The sequence below is a fragment of the Rasamsonia emersonii genome, assembly GCF_000968595.1.
Source record: "Rasamsonia emersonii CBS 393.64 chromosome Unknown ctg1118621760094, whole genome shotgun sequence".
NCBI classification, from domain to species: Eukaryota; Fungi; Ascomycota; class Eurotiomycetes; order Eurotiales; family Trichocomaceae; genus Rasamsonia; species Rasamsonia emersonii.
This window is the reverse complement of record NW_013563193.1, coordinates 174,289-197,131: the sequence shown is the minus strand read 5'-3', so window position 1 is coordinate 197,131 and position 22,843 is coordinate 174,289. Positions and strand designations below refer to the sequence as shown.

The 22,843-nt window shown below is 49.6% G+C and overlaps 8 protein-coding genes across 8 annotated transcripts; 4 read left to right on the top strand and 4 right to left on the bottom strand.

The window, feature by feature from the left end:
- Positions 1 to 16: 16 nt before the first annotated feature.
- On the bottom strand, positions 17 to 1,370 carry T310_4091 (Succinate--CoA ligase (GDP-forming); the record flags this gene model as incomplete). The annotated part of the gene is made up of 7 exons (XM_013473085.1): positions 17 to 517; positions 577 to 659; positions 714 to 739; positions 805 to 867; positions 922 to 1,048; positions 1,107 to 1,135; positions 1,207 to 1,370. The coding sequence occupies 7 exons, from the start codon at positions 1,368 to 1,370 to the stop codon at positions 17 to 19; spliced, it is 993 nt and encodes a 330-aa protein (XP_013328539.1).
- Positions 1,371 to 1,755: 385 nt separating this feature from the next.
- T310_4090 (Histone acetyltransferase) lies at positions 1,756 to 3,540 on the top strand (the record flags this gene model as incomplete). Its single annotated transcript, XM_013473084.1, has 2 exons — positions 1,756 to 2,062; positions 2,120 to 3,540. The coding sequence occupies 2 exons, from the start codon at positions 1,756 to 1,758 to the stop codon at positions 3,538 to 3,540; spliced, it is 1,728 nt and encodes a 575-aa protein (XP_013328538.1).
- Positions 3,541 to 5,278: 1,738 nt separating this feature from the next.
- T310_4089 (5-proFAR isomerase His6) lies at positions 5,279 to 5,647 on the bottom strand (the record flags this gene model as incomplete). The annotated part of the gene is made up of 2 exons (XM_013473083.1): positions 5,279 to 5,562; positions 5,632 to 5,647. 2 exons carry the CDS (start codon positions 5,645 to 5,647, stop codon positions 5,279 to 5,281), a joined length of 300 nt encoding a protein of 99 aa, XP_013328537.1.
- Positions 5,648 to 6,151: 504 nt separating this feature from the next.
- Positions 6,152 to 7,409, top strand: T310_4088 (uncharacterized protein; the record flags this gene model as incomplete). Its single annotated transcript, XM_013473082.1, has 2 exons — positions 6,152 to 6,829; positions 6,894 to 7,409. The coding sequence occupies 2 exons, from the start codon at positions 6,152 to 6,154 to the stop codon at positions 7,407 to 7,409; spliced, it is 1,194 nt and encodes a 397-aa protein (XP_013328536.1).
- Positions 7,410 to 8,764: 1,355 nt separating this feature from the next.
- Positions 8,765 to 9,384, bottom strand: T310_4087 (uncharacterized protein; the record flags this gene model as incomplete). The annotated part of the gene is made up of 4 exons (XM_013473081.1): positions 8,765 to 8,843; positions 8,883 to 9,111; positions 9,151 to 9,325; positions 9,370 to 9,384. 4 exons carry the CDS (start codon positions 9,382 to 9,384, stop codon positions 8,765 to 8,767), a joined length of 498 nt encoding a protein of 165 aa, XP_013328535.1.
- A 2,700-nt stretch (positions 9,385 to 12,084) lies between these two features.
- On the top strand, positions 12,085 to 16,469 carry T310_4086 (Sexual development transcription factor SteA; the record flags this gene model as incomplete). Its single annotated transcript, XM_013473080.1, has 9 exons — positions 12,085 to 12,242; positions 12,707 to 12,767; positions 12,929 to 13,563; positions 13,960 to 14,011; positions 14,118 to 14,226; positions 14,286 to 14,385; positions 14,438 to 15,919; positions 16,034 to 16,117; positions 16,175 to 16,469. 9 exons carry the CDS (start codon positions 12,085 to 12,087, stop codon positions 16,467 to 16,469), a joined length of 2,976 nt encoding a protein of 991 aa, XP_013328534.1.
- Positions 16,470 to 18,315: 1,846 nt separating this feature from the next.
- On the top strand, positions 18,316 to 20,399 carry T310_4085 (Sucrose transporter; the record flags this gene model as incomplete). The annotated part of the gene is made up of 5 exons (XM_013473079.1): positions 18,316 to 18,488; positions 18,560 to 18,599; positions 18,670 to 18,985; positions 19,042 to 19,848; positions 19,924 to 20,399. The coding sequence occupies 5 exons, from the start codon at positions 18,316 to 18,318 to the stop codon at positions 20,397 to 20,399; spliced, it is 1,812 nt and encodes a 603-aa protein (XP_013328533.1).
- Positions 20,400 to 21,052: 653 nt separating this feature from the next.
- Positions 21,053 to 22,733, bottom strand: T310_4084 (Transposase; the record flags this gene model as incomplete). The annotated part of the gene is made up of 2 exons (XM_013473078.1): positions 21,053 to 22,261; positions 22,305 to 22,733. The coding sequence occupies 2 exons, from the start codon at positions 22,731 to 22,733 to the stop codon at positions 21,053 to 21,055; spliced, it is 1,638 nt and encodes a 545-aa protein (XP_013328532.1).
- Positions 22,734 to 22,843: the final 110 nt, after the last annotated feature.

The following is a 22,843-nucleotide window of genomic DNA, read 5'->3' as shown; positions in this document are numbered from 1 at the left end:
TGTCGAAGAAGATCCCTTAGACAAGGTCCCTCTTCACAAATTCAGCCAGAAGAGTCTTGCCGAGAGAGGCCGGGCTCCTCTCAACGATGACGCCTGCGGCTTCCAGAGCAGCAATCTTGGAATCGGCACCACCCTTGCCTCCGCTAACAATGGCACCAGCGTGACCCATTCGTCGGCCTGGAGGAGCGCTGATACCGGCAATGAAGCTGACCGCGGGCTTGTTCTTTTTGTTTTCGCTCTTCAGGAATTCCGCAGCATCCTCTTCGGCACTACCGCCAATCTCACCAATCAAGATGATACCGTCGGTTTCCTCGTCTTCAAGGAAGATCTTGAGGCAGTCAATGAAGTTGGTGCCCGAGAAAGGATCACCACCAATGCCGACGACAAGAGACTGACCCAGACCGGCTTGGGTGGTCTGGTTCACAGCTTCGTAGGTGAGGGTACCAGAACGGGAGACAATGCCAACACGGCCGCGCTTGTGGATGAATCCAGGCATGATACCGATCTTACATTGGCCCTATTGAAAAGTGTCAGGTAAACCCTCATATCAGACCCAAGACGACAGTATAAACATACCGGAGCGATAATTCCAGGGCAGTTGGGTCCGACTAGACGAGTCTTGTTTTGTGTCTTCAGGATATCCGTAATGCGCACCATGTCTGATCACATCGTTGTCAGCATCGACCTGGCAGACTGTAGAATAACTAGCATACCATGCTGCGGAATGCCCTCCGTGATACTGAAAAAAAGACCAGGTTAGCAACCCCAGTTGGCATTAACGATTTAGAGGAGCGGTAAACAAACCAAACAACGAGAGGAACTTCGGCCTCAATTGCTTCTTCAATACCCTTTGCGGCCAGAGGTGGGCTGTTTGGTTGTCAGCCCACTCAGCGACATATACATTTCCTTGCAGATCCTTACGGAACGAAGATAGCAGAAGCTGTAGCTCCAGTCTCCTTCACTGCCTCTCTGACTGTAGCAAAGACGGGCTTTCCCAGATGCGTGGTGCCAGCCTTCTTAGGATTCGTGCCACCAACAACATTGGTACCTGAAGTCTCATGAGCGACTCCGTCGTGGCTATATCTTTTCAGCTGGGTTCAACGTACCATATGCGATCGCTTGTTCGGCGTGGAACCTTTATCGAGACCCACAGCTGTCAGCACCAAACACATCTATCAACATAGGGTAGACGGATTAATAACGTACGTTCCCTGTTTTCCCGTGAATCCCTGGAAGATGACCTTGGTGTCCTGGTTTATGCGAAGGTTCTTGACAGTTGAGGCATAAGCGTTGCTGACCGCGGCATATCCTCGTCGTTGCACCGTGGCCTTCTGCAGAGCAGAGAAGGTGTAGCGGCGGAAGGGCTGCATGGCTGCAACGGCCGATTCGAAAGAAGGGAGGGTATGAGAAAGGAAGATGGCAATGAATGGCGATGTTGGGTTGGTGAGCGAAAAAAAAGACGCTACGAGACCAGCCAGAAGCTGGAGGTTTTCTCCGAGGTTGCGTTGCGCCAAGGGGGATAAAGCTTAAGCGCTTCCGATGCGTCGCGGCCCCCGGCCAGACTTATCGGTTACCATCGCCAACATCTTTTTTTCCCCGCGATCGCCATCAGTCTCGATACGGACGGCCAAGCGACTTCACATTTGATGCACGATCGCTTAGCATTCTTCCAGTTTATTTTTCATTAAAAGGTTGCGCGCTTGTACTTTGTCTTTTTTTTATTTTTGCCCACGATCGCGTGGGTAATTTTTCAAGATGGCGACCGAAACCATGACCATGCCGCCTAAGTCGCAGCACAAGCTGCACAAAAAGGCCAAGCTGCCCCCAGAGAACGAGCGATACATGCGGGCTTGCTCAGACATCGCAAATGCTCTCATCCAGGAATATGAGGCCCAGCGCGATCCTACGAAACCGAAGAAAGATATCAATCTGAACAAACTGCGGGGTCAAGTGTCCAAGAAGCACTGTCTGAGCACCCAACCGCCTCTGACGGCCATCATCGCCGCTGTGCCTGAGCATTATAAGAAGTATATTTTGCCCAAGTTGATTGCGAAGCCTATTCGTACGTTGAGCTCCATGGGTTGTCCTGACGTGGTGGATGCTGACTCGTAGATACTAGGGACATCATCCGGCATCGCCGTCGTCGCGGTTATGTGTAAACCGCACCGTTGCCCACACATCGCTTACACTGGGAACATCTGTGTCTATTGTCCTGGTGGTCCCGACTCCGATTTCGAATATTCGACGCAGTCTTACACGGGCTATGAGCCGACGTCGATGCGCGCAATCCGCGCTCGCTACGATCCCTTTGAGCAGGCTCGGGGTCGTGTTGACCAGATCCGGTCGCTCGGACACAGCGTGGATAAGGTCGAATACATTATCATGGGCGGCACGTTCATGTCTCTTCCAGAGGATTATAGAGAATCCTTCATAGCGCAGCTGCACAACGCCTTGAGCGGGTATCAAACGGACAATGTCGACGAAGCTGTGCAAGCCGGAGAAATGAGCAACATCAAATGTGTGGGAATCACAATCGAAACACGGCCAGACTACTGTCTGGATACGCACCTGAGTGCCATGCTCCGCTATGGCTGCACGAGGTTAGAGATCGGGGTGCAGAGTCTATACGAGGATGTCGCACGAGATACGAACCGAGGTCACACTGTCGCTGCCGTCGCAGAAACATTCAAGCTTGCGAAAGATGCGGGGTTTAAGGTCGTCAGCCATATGATGCCTGACCTTCCTAACGTGGGCATGGAACGGGATCTCGAGCAGTTCCGCGAGTACTTCGAGAACCCCGCCTTCCGGACGGATGGTCTCAAGATCTATCCCACGCTGGTCATTCGCGGCACAGGTCTCTACGAGCTGTGGCGAACGGGACGTTACAAGAACTACACGCCCAATGCATTGATCGACCTTGTGGCTCGGATTCTAGCCCTCGTTCCCCCGTGGACCCGTATCTATCGTGTCCAGCGCGACATTCCCATGCCTTTGGTTACCTCTGGTGTCGAAAACGGCAATCTCCGTGAACTGGCTCTGAGCAGAATGAAGGACTTTGGCACGACATGCCGCGATGTGCGAACAAGGGAGGTGGGGATCAACGAGGTCAAGAATAAGATTCGGCCAGGTCAGATTGAGCTTGTCCGGCGCGACTATATGGCCAACGGCGGCTGGGAGACCTTCCTAGCCTACGAAGATCCGAAACAAGACATTTTGATCGGCCTGCTGCGCCTGCGGAAGTGTAGTCCCACCCATACATTCCGTCCTGAACTCACCGGCCAGCAGACCAGTATTGTCCGGGAACTCCATGTGTATGGTCTTGCAGTGCCATTGCACGGCCGAGATGAGCGCAAGTTCCAGCATCGCGGCTTTGGAACGCTTCTGATGGAGGAAGCTGAGCGAATTGCGAGGGAGGAACACGGCAGCCGAAAGATCAGTGTCATTTCGGGTGTTGGTGTTCGCAGCTATTATGCCCGTCTTGGTTACCACCTTGATGGACCGTACATGTCCAAGATGCTGGATCCTCTTGATGAAGAGTGATAGGACATGATTATTTCGTTTGGCCAACAGAAGGTCTGTTCTTCCTACAAACATGGAGGAAATGAACCATGTATATGCAATTGATGCTGTATCATGATAAAAAGAACAATTTTCTGCATTTACGGTGTTCAGGGCTGGTTTTGGTTGTGTTGTATATATGCAGGTTTGCCTCGGAGTTTGGGTGATACCGAGAAAACGAACGAGCTAGATGATAACTTAGATAGAACCTTGAATTACGACACGTGGGTTTATGATGATATGATGTATATCCAAATTCAATCCGACCAAGCAACGGATCTGATTTGTCTAATGATAAGACACCCAAAAAAGGCCGCTTCAATTAGAAAAAAAAAGGGAAAGAGAACTGACCTGACGAGGGAAAAACATTCCGATGAAATAGATACACCATTTCGTCAAAAAAAAAGGTAGTGGGGGAAAAAAAAGCCCAGCAACTGTTTTTTCACAGATTGGGCTTATGTCCAGACTCTTTCATCACCTGGACTGAAGGACAACGACTGACTCCATCATGACCACTGACAGTTGTGACTTCCAACCCATCATTATATTCCCACACCCATTCAGTTCAGTTCAGTTCAACGATATAGCACCTCTCCGGTTGCTCCGCACATGGAGATAAGCCTGGAAACTGCAGAAGATAAAGAAGGCCTGTTGTGCGTTGATCCACGATATCAGCAAATGTATCCACCACTATGGTAAGTTGGAGATGGACGTCCACATACGATATATACAAACACAGCCGTGAAGATGGAGCCGGCGACTGCAGCGCCGTCTTCTGGATCGCCTTCTGAGCCGGTGAAGGAGGGGTGGTTTTGCTGGAATCCCGCGCGGTATTAGCTTAGCTCATATTAACCCGATGACCACAGAATATGTCCTGGACGGGCTATCGCGTTTTCTTCATGATTGAGTCAGGCGGGGAGGTGGGAAGTACGAACCCGATATAGAGATCCGAGGATGGAAAGGATGATGATTGCGAAGAACGAGATGATGACGCTGTGCACGGAAAACCGGGTTAGCTGGTCCGTGTCGTTCACGGTGCAATTTTCGTATGGAGTTATTTGTGCAAGTCTCACCAGCTCCAGGCGTTCAGGGCAGAGACGACGGGCTTCATATTGGCGACCTCAGAGAGATATGTTCACTCGACGAGCTTGACGGGAAGCGGAGAAGCGGTATGATGTAGGAAGGAGGGAGGAGGAGGGGGAAGGTCTGTCGGTGAGTGCCACACACTCGAGTCGAATTGGCCGCGTCTGTAAGCAGACTTAGACAGCCGCCAGGATATAGAACCGAGATAACGTGGGATATGAAAAGACCTCAACGCTGAGCTGCTGCGACGGGCGATGCGATGGCGGAGCACATGCACTCCGGGCGTCAAAGTCACCCGGGCCGCGACCGGGAAGGGTGTCATAGGCTAGTCTGTTTTGGGTATTATTGTATGTACACCTGCAATGCGACATACGTCCAGGGTTTTTGTTCTTTTATATTCTGCTCCATATGGACTTGATTAATTGATTAATTAGTACTCCTGCTGTTTATATTATTTTTCATTGATCATGTTCTACCAATGGCGGAGCGATCAATCGAGAACGGCTGCCATATTGCAAAGATATATAAATGAGTTATTACAATGAACAATGCACTTCTTTTTCCTCTTTTCCTTTATTGCGATACACGACATGCTATAAAAATAGAGGATCGAGTTAATTAAAGTAGAGCGTTATTTCTAATGGTTCTTGTTCCATTCTACGCACTCATCAAATGTCACGCCAGACCCACCAAATATATCCAAAGCACTGCCGATGGTCAGATCGACCTTGCCTCCGCTGCTAACATAAACCTTTTCTAGGTCTTGGAGGTTTCGTGCGCCTCCTGCATAGGTGACCGGTATCGAACACCACTGGGCGAGTTTGGAGACTAGTTCCTCATCGATACCCTGCTGCAAGCCCTCCACGTCTGCTGCGTGAATCAGGAATTCGGAGCAATATGGTTCCAGCATCGATATAGATTCTGTGAAAACATGAGCACTACAAGCAGCCAAAGAAAAAAAAATCACATAGAGAAATGCGCAATACTAACCCTGCGTGATCTCCATCTCGGTGATCGTCTGCCATCGATTCATCGCGACATACCACGTGTCGCCTTTTCTTCGGCAGCTCAGATCCAAGACCAACTTGGACTTGTCGTTTCCTAAAGCGGAGAGAACTGCCTTTAGGCGTTCAAGAGAGAATTTGCCTCCCGGGAAAAGGTACGATGTGATGATGACCTATTGACCGGGTTTGGAGCGGGGCGTTAGCTGAGAGGGCGCAATGTGCGAGTACCAAACAAAAGACGAAAATAAAATAAAATAATAATAACCAGATAGAGCCAAAATTCCGGGAAAATAAATAGAGACATAACGCTGACAAGCAGAATAATTGGAATGAGTTCATAAACAAGTGCGGGGTACCTTTTCTGCGCCTTGGTCGATCCAATACTGGGCATTCTTATCAGTAATCCCCCCGGCCACTTGGAGGCCTCCCGGCCAGGTTCTCAGCGCTTCTTTGGCAGCCTCTTCATTGCCTGGACCAAGCATCACAACGTGTCCGCCACGGAGGTCATGGTCCCTGTACAATGCGGCATAGTGACTGGTGGGGAGCTTCGAGACATAGTTTGTCTTCAAGTCGCTTGGCTCATTACTCAATGTTCCTCCAACAATTTGCTTAACCTGCCCCGAGTGCAGGTCAATGCAAGGCCGGAAGCGAGTCATTTCGACGTTAAGCCTCGATGTGCTACTCGCAGAAATATAGTTCTCGTGGACAGTCAATCGGACGTCTTTGCAATTGCGCACACTTTGGCGCTTATCTTATCGCACGTGATCTCGAATCTTCCCGCCTTTTTTTTCCTTCGGGGTGCTAACAATATACTACCTACCAACAGAATACAAGAACAAAGGCAAGAAATGCCAGGGAAAAGAAAGCGGGACACCACTGTGGTGTCCCGCGACGCGGGATCGGACACGGACGATACCCCAACGGCGACGGCTGATGCTTCACACGACATCTTTCGCCGGTTCTTCGAGAGTAAATTCCAGCCTCTAGACCCGGCCCCGGTCAGAAAACCCACCGTCGCACAAGAAGAGAACACAGATGAAGATTCAGAAGAAGAGTCAGAACCAGAATGGCAGGGAATCACGGACGAAGATGAGGATGAACCGCAGGTCGAGGTTGTTGAACACACAGATACCCGAGACGCGACAGTACCTACGCTGGACAAGAAAGCTCGTCAGGCTTTCATGGTGAGTCAAATTGAATTCGCAATTCATGCAAATTACATTTGATACTGATTCTATGTCTGTACAGACAGCGAAACCCCCGTCCTTATCCGAACCCTCAACGACGAAATCTACATCTACCAAATCCAAAGATGACGAGGAAGACGCCCTCGATGCAGAAAATCTGAAGAACGATCTCGCCTTGCAGCGTCTACTTAAGGAATCCCACCTTTTGGATTCCGCATACGATCTGAACCCCACGGGTAAAAATCGGCTCAAGGCCCTTGATCTGCGGATGCAGTCACTCGGTGCCAAAAAATCGCTGTATGAGCAGGAGAAAATGCCCATGTCGCATCGGAAAGGTATCATCGCCAAGGCGGAAAAGAAAGAAGCGAAACGACGTCAGGAAGCGAAAGAGAATGGTATCATCCTTGAGAAGCCTACCTCCAAAAAGAAGGACAAACCCAAACGAAGAGAACGAGGGATCGGGGGGCCAGCTGTCGGGAAGTTTGCGGGAGGGACTTTGAGGCTCAGCAAGCGGGACTTGATGAGCATCACAGGGACTTCGAACGTATCCGGGGGTGGAAAGAAAGGCCGTCGTTGAGGCAAGAAGGATAAACAGAAACACATCGATGACGATCGAAGCATCATACAGCATGCCAGAGACATAGATAACCTGACGACAATTGTTGCCAGCACCGCTACCACCACACCTCTATTCGAGTCAAGAGTCGGCATATCCGTTTCGACTCAATTTTGAGTGCCAGATGCCCGTTTACTCCGTACTCAATTCGGGCGGCAGGATTCGTTCCAAACAGACCGAAAAAGTCTGTTTGCGCTTAGGCCTTCGCTTAAGACTGAAGATGAGAGTGAGGCGATGTCTCAAATGCGTTGTCTCACGTTTTGTTTGGGAAACAATCCGAAGGCTGGGAATTGACTACCATATCGGCCCAAACCTTTTGAGTAGTGAGCTCCGGCCGTCGAATTTCTCGGTAGTTGTCTACGGAGTACGAAGTACTGAAACTGAGGGAAGACTGCACACGACGGCTATGGACATCGGATCTGACCGGTCAGTTCCTAGAATGAATTGGTCTGTGGACGTTTAGATAGGTTAGCTAGCAAATTGACTGCGTTACGCACGGGGTGCTGTCAGATCGTCATCAGCCAGCCACTCCTTACTCTACTAAGTCGGCGGCAATCCTCCGTAATTAGGCCACCCCTATCCATCAGACAGACTATCATCATCTTAAAATTCCCATCGACCACATATATAAGGCCATAAGCGAGTGTTGTGGGAAGTTCTAACTCGCTTAAGTTTGTGCAGGGCATCCATGATCCATCGCCAAGGGTCCATAAACCGTACGGACTACGGAGTACATAAGAGATTCGTGCTTCCATCCGAAGGATGAACGAACCCACATATGTATATAGTAGGGGGATTTTTAATTTTAATATTTTTTGTGTTTTTCATGCATGAAGGAAAACAAAGCTATTATTAACAGAATTGAGAAAAATTCTCCGATTCACACTTGTCTGTCTATCGGGTCTAACGGTCGACGGTGTAAACCTTTTTTTTCTACTCTGTAGTAACTATTTCGGAGAATATACAGTTTAGTATTAATCGGACAGGTACCTGGCACTTACCCGATATTCCGGTTATCTCCGCGAGATACGGAGTAGATAGATGATGCCTCACTTTTCCTCAACTTTTTATTATTTTTTTTCTGACTCGTCCTGCATGAAGTTGGAATTTTGTAGGGGCTCCGTTATTAATAATATAATAATAATAATATTATTATTATTATATTGTTGTTAATTAATGTTAATAGAAGTGTTATTATTATATAAACATACTTCTGGGCGTTATAGGTACTATCTGGCTTTTGATAGGTGTCGTCATATGGCTTGGTTTGCCTGTACAGTACGACGGAGTACGGAGTTCACAGTCCACTCCATTTTTCATTCTTCGGCAGTTAACAGTGCAAGCACTCCGTAAACGCGAGAAAGAAGGTTGGAAGTTGGAACGTGCTCCCGCAACCTGTGACATGCCGAAGTAACCAAGTATGTACATACATACAGGTCCAGGCTCCAGCTAAGGCATCTTCTCATCCTCGCATGCCTTATAACTTCAAACTTTGAACCAGGCACGGAAGTACTCCTCCATCCACAGTAGGTAAATTCCCATGTGCCTGCAGCCTGCAGCCTGCGGCCTGCCCGTTGTGACCAGTGACTTGCAGTAGCCAGAAACTTAAATCCCAACTTGCTACCTGATCCATCTTTTCCTAAATTCTGGCATGTTTCAGGTTCTGCAGGTCGGTACTTAGGTTACCCACCTGCTTGCTTACTTGGGTCTTTAGGTACAGTAACGGCTACAGGTGGCCGCTTGCTAACTGGCTGGTTGGGCCTTTTACTATATACCCTGTACGGAGGAATCTGTACAGGAGGACAACGGCAGGAGTGTATGGTTTTCTCGTGAAGAACAGGATCTGGAATTCTGAAACGTGGCAGAATGGTATAGAACTGTTTTCTTTTTCTACTGTCTCAGCTCTCATTTTTGAGCTTACTCCTACTCCGTCCATCTCAACTGATCTACATGCGTACGTATGTACGGAGTACAGTCTACTCTGTACAGAGTATTCCGTACTTGATTCATATCGTGGATCGACATCCGGCAGCTTCGCTAGACTGCTAGTCTACGGCTGTATGGGGCACGGTCCACGGTACTTACTGTATTTATTTGTCGCTCGAATTGATGAAAGGGAGAGCATTGGTATGAATTACGAGCCTATATACTGTGCTGTGATCACGACGTGGTCAGTGCCTACGGAGGTAGATGCTGTCATCGGAGCGATACACTTTTTGGTCGAGCACAGCCTGTGAAGAGCCTTGACAATTTGGCAGTTCCTCCGTAGCGAGCTTGCAGGAAACGTCTCCCATCCACGTGGGACCTGGATGTACGGAGTAAACCGTAAACCTGCAAAGCCACAATTGCTAAAACTTTAGAAGTAGATTCAAATAATGGTCAATCGATAGTTCTCCATATGCCAGCTGTAGCCTGTCGGATGCCAAGACAGAGCAAAAACAGTAAATTCTCCGACGGCCTTACGGAGTACTCCATACTTGGCAACGTCTAAACTAACTAACTACATACTAACTGCCTACAAGGCAAGGCTACTGTACTCCGTACAAACGGTCAAAAAAGCTAGCTAACTGTCAGTGGTCGCGGACCGGTCCTGATTTCCGGGCTTCCGACGGCTTCTCTTCTCTTCCCCACGACCCTTGCGGCATTTTAGATTGTCGCTAATGTAGCGCATGCAAGGTACGGGACGAATGGATGGGCAGACGGTGGGCTTGTGGATACGTGCTAACGTCTCTTACTACTGCCTACCTGGGTTTAAGTACTCCATACGGCCGTAGTATGGAAGACATCTACTGAGGACTATTACCTTGATTCCTTTTAAGCGAGAGGAAAGGAAATGATGATTGACAGTGGTCTATATGATTTTGTCATGCTGTCTAGTACTCCGTACTCCATACTCCTTTCTTGGATCGATAGGTCCACTCTATTGCTCCGTATTTATCTCTTTACTCTTTACGGACAACGGAGGTTAAAGTTTATCTGGAGACACTTCTCAAAAGAAACAGGGGCCCCCTGACTGGCCAGCTTCGCTTTTGACGGTTTCACCATGGCCGATCAGGAAGGGTTGACCGTTTTAGAGGTACTCTGTACCGGCTGTGCTGTGAGGGTCTTGGTTCTTACTTGGTGTCGCGCTCAGTATTCTGTATATTCGTAGATCATTCAGCGTAGAGCAGAGCATTAAGGACAGTTCTTAGCTTGCTATTCTCTTCCTATATTATTGAAGAAGACAATAATATGTGTATTGGTGTTAGGCAGCTAGAGTCCTCGTCCAGAAATTCGTTCTGTATAATCATTATTCATCCAGTTCAGGACGAGTCGACGTCGAGATGAGGATCACATTCCGACCAAGCCACAGATGACCAGTGCTAACTGCTGAGATCCGATTGAAGGAAATTTCAAAGCGGAGTGCGCCGTACAGATTTTAGAGCTAGAGTAGAGGCTGTTATACCCCTTTCTGCCTCAGCAGTGTCGCAGGTATGAGTACCCGTAGTTCCGAGAGACAAGTAGACTGGACTCCCACTCCGCAGTTAACTCGTTTGGGTAGTCAACATGGTTATCGTTTTATTTTATTACCTCCGTAGAATCTCGGAAGATCGGGCCGAAGATATCAATCAATTCGATAGATAATCACAGACCTTAGTCTCTCAGTGAGTGGGGTGCCCTTTGTCGATTCAAACCAGCATCGTTACTGACATTGACATTCGCTTTTTGAGTGTCCCAAAAAATGAGTGTTCTTTTGAGTTCTTTGTTAGATATTACGGACTAAGAAACTCTATCACGTGGAGGCGGACTGCTACAGTACATAGTAGAGTACTAGTGATAATGTTGTTTACTTGATAGTTTTTATATAATTTATGCGCGTTAAAGAAATCTTATGAAATAGCCAACCAATTGCTATTCTGAGCCTTACTTAGCAGTGTCTGTTTCTTATATAGTAGCTAGACAAGCATTATATTAAGAATTGATAATATACAGCGGTAATAACGAGATTGTACGGAGAAGGATCCTACAGTACTGTGTACATACATAGTTAGTAGTGGATAGAATTGAATAGCGTAGAATTATTGACTACTAGGGTCTTGTCAATTGAAGGTTACGTTCGAATAGCTAGTTCTAGACAAGTAATGATTACCTGATAATCTATTCCAGTGACTTCTATCTTCATCTAGAATACCAGCCTCGCAAGACCACACGGAGGTCCGACTGAATCCCGCGTTTCCAGCCCCATGGTTTCAGATTGATACAACCCCCTCTAGTTCTTTCTGCGGGGTTTGCGTCATTGTACAATCTTATCGACAAAAGAAAAAGATCCTCACGATTTTGCTCCAGTATCGACTATCTAGAGTCTGAATGAGCACGCCATCGGGCGGAGAATGCTACAACTGGAATGTATCAGAAGGTTGTTGCCTACTGTACAGCTGTTACAGTCTGGACCTTTTGAAAAGAAAAGAAACAAAAGTAAATTTACTTGTTTAGTTTTCTCGATAGAGGCAGATAGACAGGTAATACTATTAATTGAGGCGCAGGACTATAATAATATTGATAATGCTGATATTATTACTCCGTATACTGAAATTATATTATGATTGCAAGTAAGAGCAAGTAGTATCTAGGTGTCAATGGCCGGCGATTAATCACCATGTCGACGAGTGACCCGTCAATTTGGGTCTCTGATGCCTACCTAGCAATCGTATCTCGTATCTCGTATTCTACAGCACAACGGGATTGTCGACAGCGATACACATGGCAAGATTATTGTTATTCAGACTCTGGCACGCTTCTCGCCATTCTTCAATCGTGATTGATCAGTTGCAGACCCCAGCTGGCCAGTGCGACGGCACAGACAACCAGGCGTCTACAGGAACGATTGCCACCCTCATCCACGGTGTCGTGCAGAGCCCGGGCCAGCAGCACCAATCTCTGGAACGCTGTCTGGGCCTTGTTGGAAATTCTGAAACACACGGGGGGTGCTTCAGATTCTTGTCCGCGCCAGTTTGAGAACTGCCTGGCCAATGGGCTGCGCTCCCTGGCCACCGCACCAGTGTCGCTTCTCCACACGGGCGCCGCCAAGGGGCGCATCTGCCGGCGGCATCCATCCTGACTCCTCGAGCACTGCCCAGTTGAAGCCCTGCCCTACCCTACCCTACCGTCCCCTGTCGCCCTGCCAACTCGACCAGGAACTGACAACTAATCCCATGGAAGGACGAGTGTGAAGAAGACTGCCTGCCTGCATTCGACACGGTGATTGTATGCATGTACAGGGACCTGTCGGATGGTTGCGGACGCCGACTGGACAGATGCCATCAGATCACGAGGCCCCTTGTAAGACCTAGCCATCTGCTTTCCCAGGACGGAGATAACGTGACTGCGATTCGATCTCCTTCTGTCCTCACGGCACAGTCGGGACATTCGAGCAGCAACATCTTTTGCTCAGCATCCAATAGTAAAAATAATAGTGATAATAATAATAAATAATAATCCAGGCCTGGACAGCCAGCCCGTCTCTTCGCTCGCTTGTGGGTGGCCGTCGGCTGCGTGCTGGATGGTCCACACAGTCCCATGCCTGGCAGGGATGCTTGAAGGATCCGCACTGGTGCTATTGCCAGAACGGACACCACGGCGGTGCGAGTGCAGTTACATTGGCCAGGACAACGGTGAACTGTATCCAGTCTGACAGGTCGCTGCTGTCGCGTCGGACCCTGGTTGGTGCCGGGCCACCGCCAGGCGTTACCGGCCGCCCGCTGTTACGCGGTACCGTTCTGCCAGTGCCTGGCCTCGTGGTTGGCTTCTCCACCCCACTCGCCGGCCGCCGTACGATACCGTACGATAAAAATAGCGGGCCGAGAAACAAAGCCGCCAGCTCGCTTCCAGCGCTGGCCTTCTCGACCACCCACCTGCGCCTTCCTGTTCCCCTGGCGGGTCCGCGCCTTCCTGCCCGCTCTGGCCTGACTAAGATCCCTGGGCCAGCCTGCTCGCCGTCCTCGCCGGATCGCTCCTGCCCGTTCGATCTGCACTACTCCCCGAATTCCTGCTTCCCAATTCTCCAACCGAATGCTTCTTTAACCCCTCTGCCGCCAACCCGCCGCTTGGGCCGCCGTCCTTCTTTCCCAGACCTCGTGTAAAAAGCCCTGCGTCCTCCGTCGTCAAGCGGAAACCACCGCGCCCTCTTCTCCTTCCGCCGTCGCAGTCGGCTCTGGTCTCCCTGTTTCTTTCCATCCTCCTTTCGTTTCAATCGAGCCTTCTTCGTGTCGGGCTGGCCCATCCTCAATCTCCCTCTTCTCCCCCCCCCAGGAATCGCTATCAACCCGGCGTCCTGGTTTCTCTTTGAGGCTGGCACCTCAAGTCGCTTCGATAGCTTCTTCTTACCTCTCTCGTCGCATGACCGCTCGTTCGATCTCCGTTCGCCCAGTCTCTTCTAGCTAAGAGATCTTTGTTTCTGTTCCACCATTTTCCGCCACAGGGGACTATTGTTATTTTTTTATCGTTCTGTTTTATATATAGCATTTGTTCTCAGGGCCAGATCTGGCCTCTTTAACCCAGTAATTGCGGTCGCTGCGTGTTGGAAGGTACGTCTGCTCGCCGCTGCCCAACCTTGTGGGGTACCCAATGAAATGAAGTGACGTCTTCAACTGACCTGCGCTGTTTGCAGTCTTCAATATGTATCCGCAACAGAATGCTGTCATGGCGCCTCCGCAGAAGCCGGAGACGTTCATGCTTTCCAGCGAGGCTATGAAGAGTCTCCCACAGGACGCCCAGGTCGCACTTCAGCAGGTTGACAACCGTAAGCAGCACACCCATCCGGCGCTTTCTCCAGGAATGTTGACTGACAACAAAAAAAAGTCAAATATTTCCTGATCTCCGCACCCGTCGACTGGAATCCGGATCAGTGTATCAGGCGCTTCTTGCTTCCAACGGGTGACTATATCTCTTGCGTCCTTTGGTCGGTGACCTGAGAACCGTCCCGGACGGAGCGACAAACTAACTGCCTACAGGAACAATCTTTTCCACATTTCGGGCACCGACATCGTTCGATGTTTATCCTTCCGATTCCAGGCCTTCGGCCGCCCAGTCAAGAATACCAAGAAATTCGAGGAGGGTATCTTCTCTGACCTACGGAATCTGAAGGCCGGTACCGATGCATCGCTGGAAGAGCCCAAGAGCCCCTTCCTCGACTTCTTGTACAAGAACAACTGTATCCGCACGCAGAAGAAGCAGAAGGTCTTCTACTGGTACAGTGTACCGCACGACCGACTGTTCCTCGACGCGCTGGAGCGCGACTTGAAGAGAGAAAAGATGGGTCAGGAGGCGACCACCGTCGCGGTTGCTGAACCGGCTCTGTCCTTCGAGTTCGACCCGTCCCAGTCGCTTTACGAGCAGCTTACGAAGGCACAGCAAGCAAACTCTTCATCTTTTTCTTTACACGCAAGTACGACATTTGGCCCATCCACCTCTCCAGTGGTTCGGACCGTTGACGCTATGCCTCCTCCCCAGATGGCGCCGTCAGTGTCGATCTTTCCCGAGGACACTGGGAGTTCGGCCATGTACAATCCAGTCAACGTGCCGGTGAAGCGCGAGAACGACTTTGGTCAGATGTCCTATGACCGCAACGGAATGCAGGTCGCTCGCATCCACCAGCGTCATACTTCGATGCCGGCCTACATGGAATACTCACCCGCTCCCTCCTTTGTCTCGTCGCAGTATGAAGACTACAGCAACCGGGGTCTCTCTTACGAGCCGATCACCCCGCCGCAGCAAACGGTGCCTCTGGGTCCCGAGCCCGCATATATCGCGAATGAGGATACTGGACTTTACACGGCCATTCCTGACGTGGGTTCGAATACCTTCAACCAGATGGTGCAGCTGCCGCCTTCGAATTTCTCCGGGACTCATTTTACCGGGGCTAGTCGTCATTTCCCCGGAAATGTGTATTCCGTGATCGAGGGCTCACCTACCTACAAGCAGCGGCGGCGACGGTCATCCATTCCACCAAGTATCACCAACGCCATCGCCGCGGCCCAGTCATCGGGCGCCCAGAGCCAGCAAACGACATACGCCGCCCACAAGCCAAGTGACCTCCGGCGTTCCATCTCAAACTCCGTGGCTCCGGTCACCGAGGCGGACGAATCGAGTCTCACATCATCTGCGGAGACTATGGCCAATGGCTACTCGTCCACTGTCACATCCCAGAAGGACCTGCTGCATGACAGCTCACGAAACGGGACCCCGCTGCCCAGTCTGGAAGAAGGTGTCGAGCAGACCTTGCCGCTCACCAACAATCACGATGATTTCTCGAATCATGAATCTGTCGAAGCGTCGATCCCACCTAGCGCTCTCACTCGGACGGACCGTCCGGGTCCCGTGCGCCGTGCCCGGAGCGCCACCATGATGGAACTGGGCCCCTACCCGCAGAAGTCTCATTCTTGCCCTATCCCATCATGTGGCCGTCTCTTCAAAAGACTAGAGCATTTGAAACGGTAAGCTTGTTTTTCTTCTAACCTATTTTTATCCTTCAAAGCGTTGGGACAGCCTGATTGGGCAATTCGTCTTCCCGTAACCGCCGGGCTAATCAAACTTGGGCGGCTTTCTAGGCACGTGAGGACCCATACCCAGGAACGACCATACCAGTGCCCGTACTGCAACAAAGCCTTCTCGCGGTCCGATAACCTGGCACAGTAAGTCCGGAACATGTTCCCTTTATGGATCTCCCTTACTAACAAAGCCCCTGCCAGACACCGTCGCACCCATGAGTCGCAGCAAGACGGCCAGCAGCAGCAGCAACAACCTCTCAGCGATGAGGACGTGGAGAACGTGGAGAACGTAGAGAACGTGGAAAACGAGGAAAACGAATTTGGTTCTCTCGAGGGTGAATCGCCCGCCTCGGACTCGAATAACTTCTCCACTTCCAATGATGTGAGCATGGCGACGGTCACATCGATGCCTTCCACCCTCACCATGCCGACCTCCATGCCGACGATGGTCTCCCCCCAGATGATCACCCCTCAATTTTTGCAGCAGCAGATCTGAGGTGACAACTTCGGCTTGTTTTGTCTCGGATCTTCCTACGGCACCAAAGAAAAAATTAGAAAAACAGAGAGCTCGACCAGTAGAAGACGCTACTGTCGAAATTTCATTTCTCCGCGATCTTCGTCGCACCTTGATGATACCCTCTCGCCGATTCATCTCTACTTTAGCCTGTTTTTCGGCCCCTCGGTGGTGTTTCGACACGCACACCGCGTTGCAGTCGGACGCGACCGGGACTCCATCCCCCTGTCGATGAAGACATGAATTTGTTTTCTCTTTTGAGGTTCTTTGTTCAAGCATGGTTGATTTGTTGTATTTCCCCTTGCTTGTATCGTTTGTCGGTCCGTCCACCTGACCCGGCACTGGTCTTCTTGCTTGCTGTCAAGCTGGGTGGTTGCGTCCATATGACCTGTGTGGAGCCAGGCCAGTTCTTTTGTCAAATGTTGTGATTTAGTGCGAGCCATCTGCTGCGTGATGTTAATCCTTCCGTACTGTTTTTCTTTTCGAGGATGGTCCCTATCTCCTACCTATGTTGGTCTTGGTGCACTTGCTATCCTTTGTTCAGCTACGGTATGTTTGTGCTATTTTACTTTGCCTGTGGGTTATGGTTCGGGCGGGCCTTTTACAGGCATGGTCAGGGTTGGGTTGAATTTGTATACCCGGGGACAGGTGTGGCTTTTATACATACCCGACGTGCCTTGAATATCCTCCAGCAGAAGAGTGGGTTTGGAGGATCGGCACTATATTTTTGTATGTACCACTGTTGTGGCCAAGATGCCTCTACAGTGGAATTGAATTGCGCGTTGCGCCCAATACTTTAACTAAATAGATTTCCTTTATGGTAAAAATATATTCTCTTGACATATTGGGAGACGAGTGTTGTTCGATTAGAGGACTTGTAGACCGTAGCCAACTATTCATTGTCAGCCATTGGTCCCGACGTTAAGTCGAAAACGAGCAATCTTGGAAGTCACTGTGGTCCGAGGATCATTCCAGAAACAGTCAATCACCAGCTCTCTAATTCATGCACGTGCGACCATGGAACTGTCCTATCAAGAGGATCATCAAAAAAGGTACTTGAAAGAAAGCTAGTCTCAGCGAGCCCGTGAGGAAATCATGTTTCTGTTTTTATCGTTTTGCATTAATTGGGAAGTCAGGTGCAGCCATTGATGTCACGTGTAAGCTGGCTGCAGCGTGGCTGACCGCTGACGTCGACGAGCCAGCGGTCAGCTGCCAGCCGTCTTGGAACTCTCCTCGTGTTCTATATGACTGTATGTCCCTTTTGGTGCAACGGCCTCCTGCAATGAGAGCGCCCTAGACAGCAAAGCAACCCACGTGTGTTTGCTGGCCTCACTCGCTGCTGGGTCCTGATGTACCGACTGCGGGGGAACTTGTGACCTCCGCTGCCATAGCTCTCCGCTGTTCTCGACAGCTCCGATCCTTGGGAAACCATCAGGCTTCCGCCTGTGGGAAGATCTCGACCTTTGTTTAAAGTTTTCAGAGCTTGGACCTTTGAAACGTTCAGAACTACGTACATTTACCTGAAGATTTCCTCCTCCAAGTAACGATACGGAATCATACAGCACCTATTCACACCATCGGAGAAGCTCTTTCCTGTCCTGTCTGGGTTGACCGCGCACTGTTAGACAGCACTATCACAGTTTGTTTTCTACCGTATTTGCCCGCTTTTTTTTTCTTATTTCGACGCTTGGTCCTTAGTTTTATCTTGTGAACTGGGGAGTCATCGCAAGCTGCAGCCGGTTTCCTGGTCTATATCTACCTTAGGCGGTAATTGAAGCGATCCCCGACGAGCTAGGAAAAAGAGACTGTCTCTTGCAGTCCAATTTCAATGACGCAGACTGATGGAAGCGTCGTTGATGAGAATTCACCTCTCGTGTCACCGACGAAGGCGAATGATGAGGTGGAAGCTCTGACTGGAAATGGCTCTGCGGACCGGAACGTTCTGGACCAGACGTCCAAAAGCAGTTGGTATCTATTCATATTGACTCTCAGCATTGGAGGGTGAGTTGTTTGTACTCTCAACTTCCTCAAGACTGAGTCAATGCTGACATTTATTACTTTGATGGCTATAGTCTCCAGATTGTCTGGTCTGTAGAGCTTTCTCATGGATCGGTAAGCAGCTATGAAATGGCCTTGGCTATTGTTGCATTTCTGCATAGTACTAACCTTTCCATCAATTAAGCCATATCTTTTATCTCTGGGGATGAGTAAAGCCCTTCTCGCCTTCGTGTGGGTCGCTGGTCCTCTTACCGGTACCCTCGTCCAGCCCTATATTGGTATCCGAAGCGACAACTGCCGCATCTCATGGGGCAAAAGGAAACCATTTATGGTGCTTGGTGGGCTCGCCACGGTGACCTGTCTACTGGCTCTTGCTTGGGTGCGGGAAATCGTGGGTGGTTTCCTTGGTATCTTTGGCGTTCAGCCCGACGCAATAAAAATAACGGTCATTGTTATCGCGACGATTCTGATGTACTGTCTCGACTTTGCTATTAACACAGGTCAGTATGAGCATCGGTCCTTAATTCTGGAAGTCCCAGTCTGACCTTTTGTACAGTTCAGGCGGGCATAAGGGCTTTCATCGTTGACAATGCCCCAGCTCATCAGCAGGAATCAGCAAATGCCTGGGCAAGTCGACTCACTGGTGGGGGTAATATTTTGGGATACATCCTAGGTTACCTAGACCTGCCAAAGATATTTCCAATCTTTGGAAACACACAGTTCAAGGTACTCTGCGTGATTGCAAGTATCGCTCTCGGAAGCACATTGTTGATCAGCTGCACCTACATCCAAGAGCGGGATCCGCGGCTCGAAGGGCCACCGGCATCCGACAATCCTGGTCTTCTCTCCTTTTTCAAGCAAGTCTTCAAGTCTATACGTCAGATGCCACCACAGATTCGCAAAGTCTGCGAAGTTCAGCTGGCGGCGTGGGTTGGATGGTTTCCCTTTCTGTTCTATTCGACCACATACATCGGACAGCTCTATGTCAACCCTATCTTCGACCAACATCCGAACCTGTCTGAGGATGAAATCAATAAGGCGTGGGAGGAGGCCACAAGGGTCGGCACGTTTGCTCTTCTGGTTGATGCGATTATTTCCTTTGCGGCCAATGTCATCTTGCCGCTGCTGGTGGTCCCTTCGTACAAACGGATTGATGTTCCGGTTGATATTGTCCCGGATAACCCGCCTGAAGAATCCGAACCGGCATTACCTCGAAGACCTTCACTCTCGAGTATGCCGGTTGGCACCTCCTCAGAACCCCTGCTCGAGGCCCACCGCAGCAGCAACAGCAGCAAGAGCGTCGACAGCAGCGAGGAATGGAACGTTCTCTCCAAGCTTCAAATCCCCGGCCTGACTCTGCGGCGTACGTGGCTGCTGTCGCATCTCCTTTTTGCAATCTGCATGTTCAGCACATTCTTCATCTACTCTGTTCAAGCAGGCACTGTGGTGATCGGGATTGTCGGCATTTCTTGGGCTGTCACACTCTGGGCGCCTTTTGCTCTGATCTCGGCAGAAGTCGCGCAGCGTGATGCTGAGCGGCGGCTCCAGCGTCACCAAGCTGAATTGGCGGAATCTCGTGGTCAACGGTACACTTCAGTAAATGGCACGCAAAGCGCTGGTCTGACAGAAAGCGATGATGTCGAGGCTGGTGGGATTTCGGATGGCGTCACGCCAGTCACTGAAGAAGCGGATGCCGCTGATCAAGCCGGTATCGTTCTTGGCTTGCACAACGTGGCGGTCTCATTTCCGCAATTCCTCTCAACCCTGATCAGCAGCGCTATCTTCAAAGCACTGCAGAAACCGCGGGGAGAGCCTTGGGACGACAGTGTGGGATGGGTGTTGAGATTCGGAGGGTGTGCTGCCTTGGTTGCCGCTTACTTGACGAAGAGACTGCAAGAGAAAGGCAGCAAATGATACGGAAATGAGCCGAGATAGGATATATACCCTGATCAGATGTTTCGTTTCCATAAACACGTTTCGGGAATTACGTCTTTTTTCTCTTCTTTTTTACTGTGGAGTGGTTGATTTTACTCTGTGATACGAAACTAATGCCAAGGGATACTTTCGTACGACAGAATGTCTTAGCTTCGCATGATGGATGTAAACAACGGACATGTATCCTGCTATCACGAGACAAAACGGTTGAGTTGTGTTGGACACGTGCAACCTTCTCAAGGAGGGAAGAAACGACAAGGACTACCACATAGGAGGGAATGATTGGAGTAAAAAGAACAAAAAAAACTGCTTCTGTTTTCTTTCTGTTATTTCAAGCTGAGAACTGGACCAGACGTATTAATTAGAGTATAGAACGAGATCTACATGACGTGCGTTATCAATCAGTGGATGCCGACCTTCCGAGCGGAACATTAGCATTTATTTAGATCATCCTGCGGCGGCTAGCGGTGGATCCGAGTGGCGGCCGGGCTGCTGAGTCAGCCTCCAGCTCTTAACGTAATTCCCAACCGAACCGGACACCCGACCGAACCGGACACCAACATCGAATTCTGACCGCGGTCGAAAACTTGAAGCTATACACAACAACCAAAACACGTGTATTTCATTGAGTTCTATATATTTAGACGTGTAGGACAACCAGTTCTAATATGTCCCTGAATATGGCAATTAGAACATGTTGGTGGAGCACGTCTTGGCGCGTTGGAAGGTAGAGATGCAGAACCCATAGCTATCTCCTGTATCTCATCTCCTTGCTCGTTTCTCTGGTGTATGAGATCTCTCGCTTCCTGTACAGAAAGGCCTTGATTAGGAGACATCTGGCGCCTTGATCGCCCTCGTTTCTGCTTCTCTTTCTCGTTTGCCATACGGAGATCGTGGTTTTCCTGTGCTAGAATAGCAGCGTTGTATAGAGCTATCTCACAACCCTTTATTATCTGCTGTAGCGCCCGTTTTGAAGGTGTTGAAGGACTTTGAGAACCCTTTTTGAGTAGCTTCTTGACTGAGGAAGCCTGCTTATGTACTTGACGGATTGTATGAGGTGTAGCTAGCGTTGAGGAGCTTGTAGAGTGCCCGCTACGGCTTCCTGGGGGGGTAGGAGTAGATAGCTTAATATTAAGCTTATCAAGCACCCTCTGTGGATCAAAAGGATAGATACCAGCTGCAGCGAAGCCGTTTTGAATGTTCTGAGCCTTAAAGACTTCCTGGCGAGCTATAGGATAGGCCTTTAGAAAGTCAAGCTTGTCAATATGGTTGAATCCAAGGCGCATCTTTGACTCCACAAGACCTCCATACGCCCGCTTTAAGGGACCAAAACAACCAACATCAAGAGGCTGTAGGAGATGAGAAGAATGAGGAGGCATGCAGATAGCTATAATATTGTTGTCGCTGCATGCTTTATCAAAGGCAGGTGTGAGATGGCTTCCATGGCCATCTAAAACAAGCAATCGATATCGACCAACTGTACGGCTGCTGGTTGAAGGAATAAAGACTTTTTGAAGCCACCGGAGGCCTATCTCATCTGTTGTCCAACCATTCTGACTGATTTCAATCCTCCAATCACTTGGTAGAAGGCCTTCGTCAAACCATCCTTCAATATGGACCTTTCCTTTGAAGATAATGCATGAAGGAAGACTCCAACCACTTGAATTGATACACTCGATTGTTGTCACCCATTCCCGATTGCCTGGTTGAATAAGATGAGGTTTTCCAGGCATATTGGACCTAGATACTACCTTAGTAGTAGCTATTACGCCCATTGCAAAGCCCGTTTCGTCAAAGTTGAAGATATCCTCATCTAGGATACCATATTGTAATCGAACCTTCTGTAGTTGCTCAAACCACTGTTGTATAACCTTAGATCCTCACATTTCGCTCGCTCGTAATTATATTTTCGTGCAATTGACTTCTGATCTCGTCACGGCGTTTGATAAGGGCTGATACCCAGTTCTTGCCTATAGGTGTGTATCCAGTTGGATTATCGGTTCGAAGAATAATATTAGCCATCTCCTGTACATGGGAAGGCCTAGGAGGTACTCCACGTGAATCCCTAGATAGTATCCATTGTATCAAAGCATCTTCCTGAGTTTGAGATAGCCTGTGGCCATTGGCACGTTGTTCGATTCGAAAATGGTGGCCAGTCAGTCGGTCATGAAGTGTAGATTTAGGCACATTAAAAACCTCCGCTGCACGACGAACACTTGGGATTTCGTTGTTTTTTAAAGCAGAAATCGCGAGTTGGATCCTCCCCTCTTGTTCCACCAAGTCTCGAGACGATAGACGCGATTTTGGTGGCATGGTGGTTGTTTGAATAGCTTCAGTATCCTAAACGCGTGGACTTTGGATGGGGTGTCCGGCTCGGTCGGGTGTCCGGTTCGGTTGGGAATTACGTTAACTTAGTCGCAACG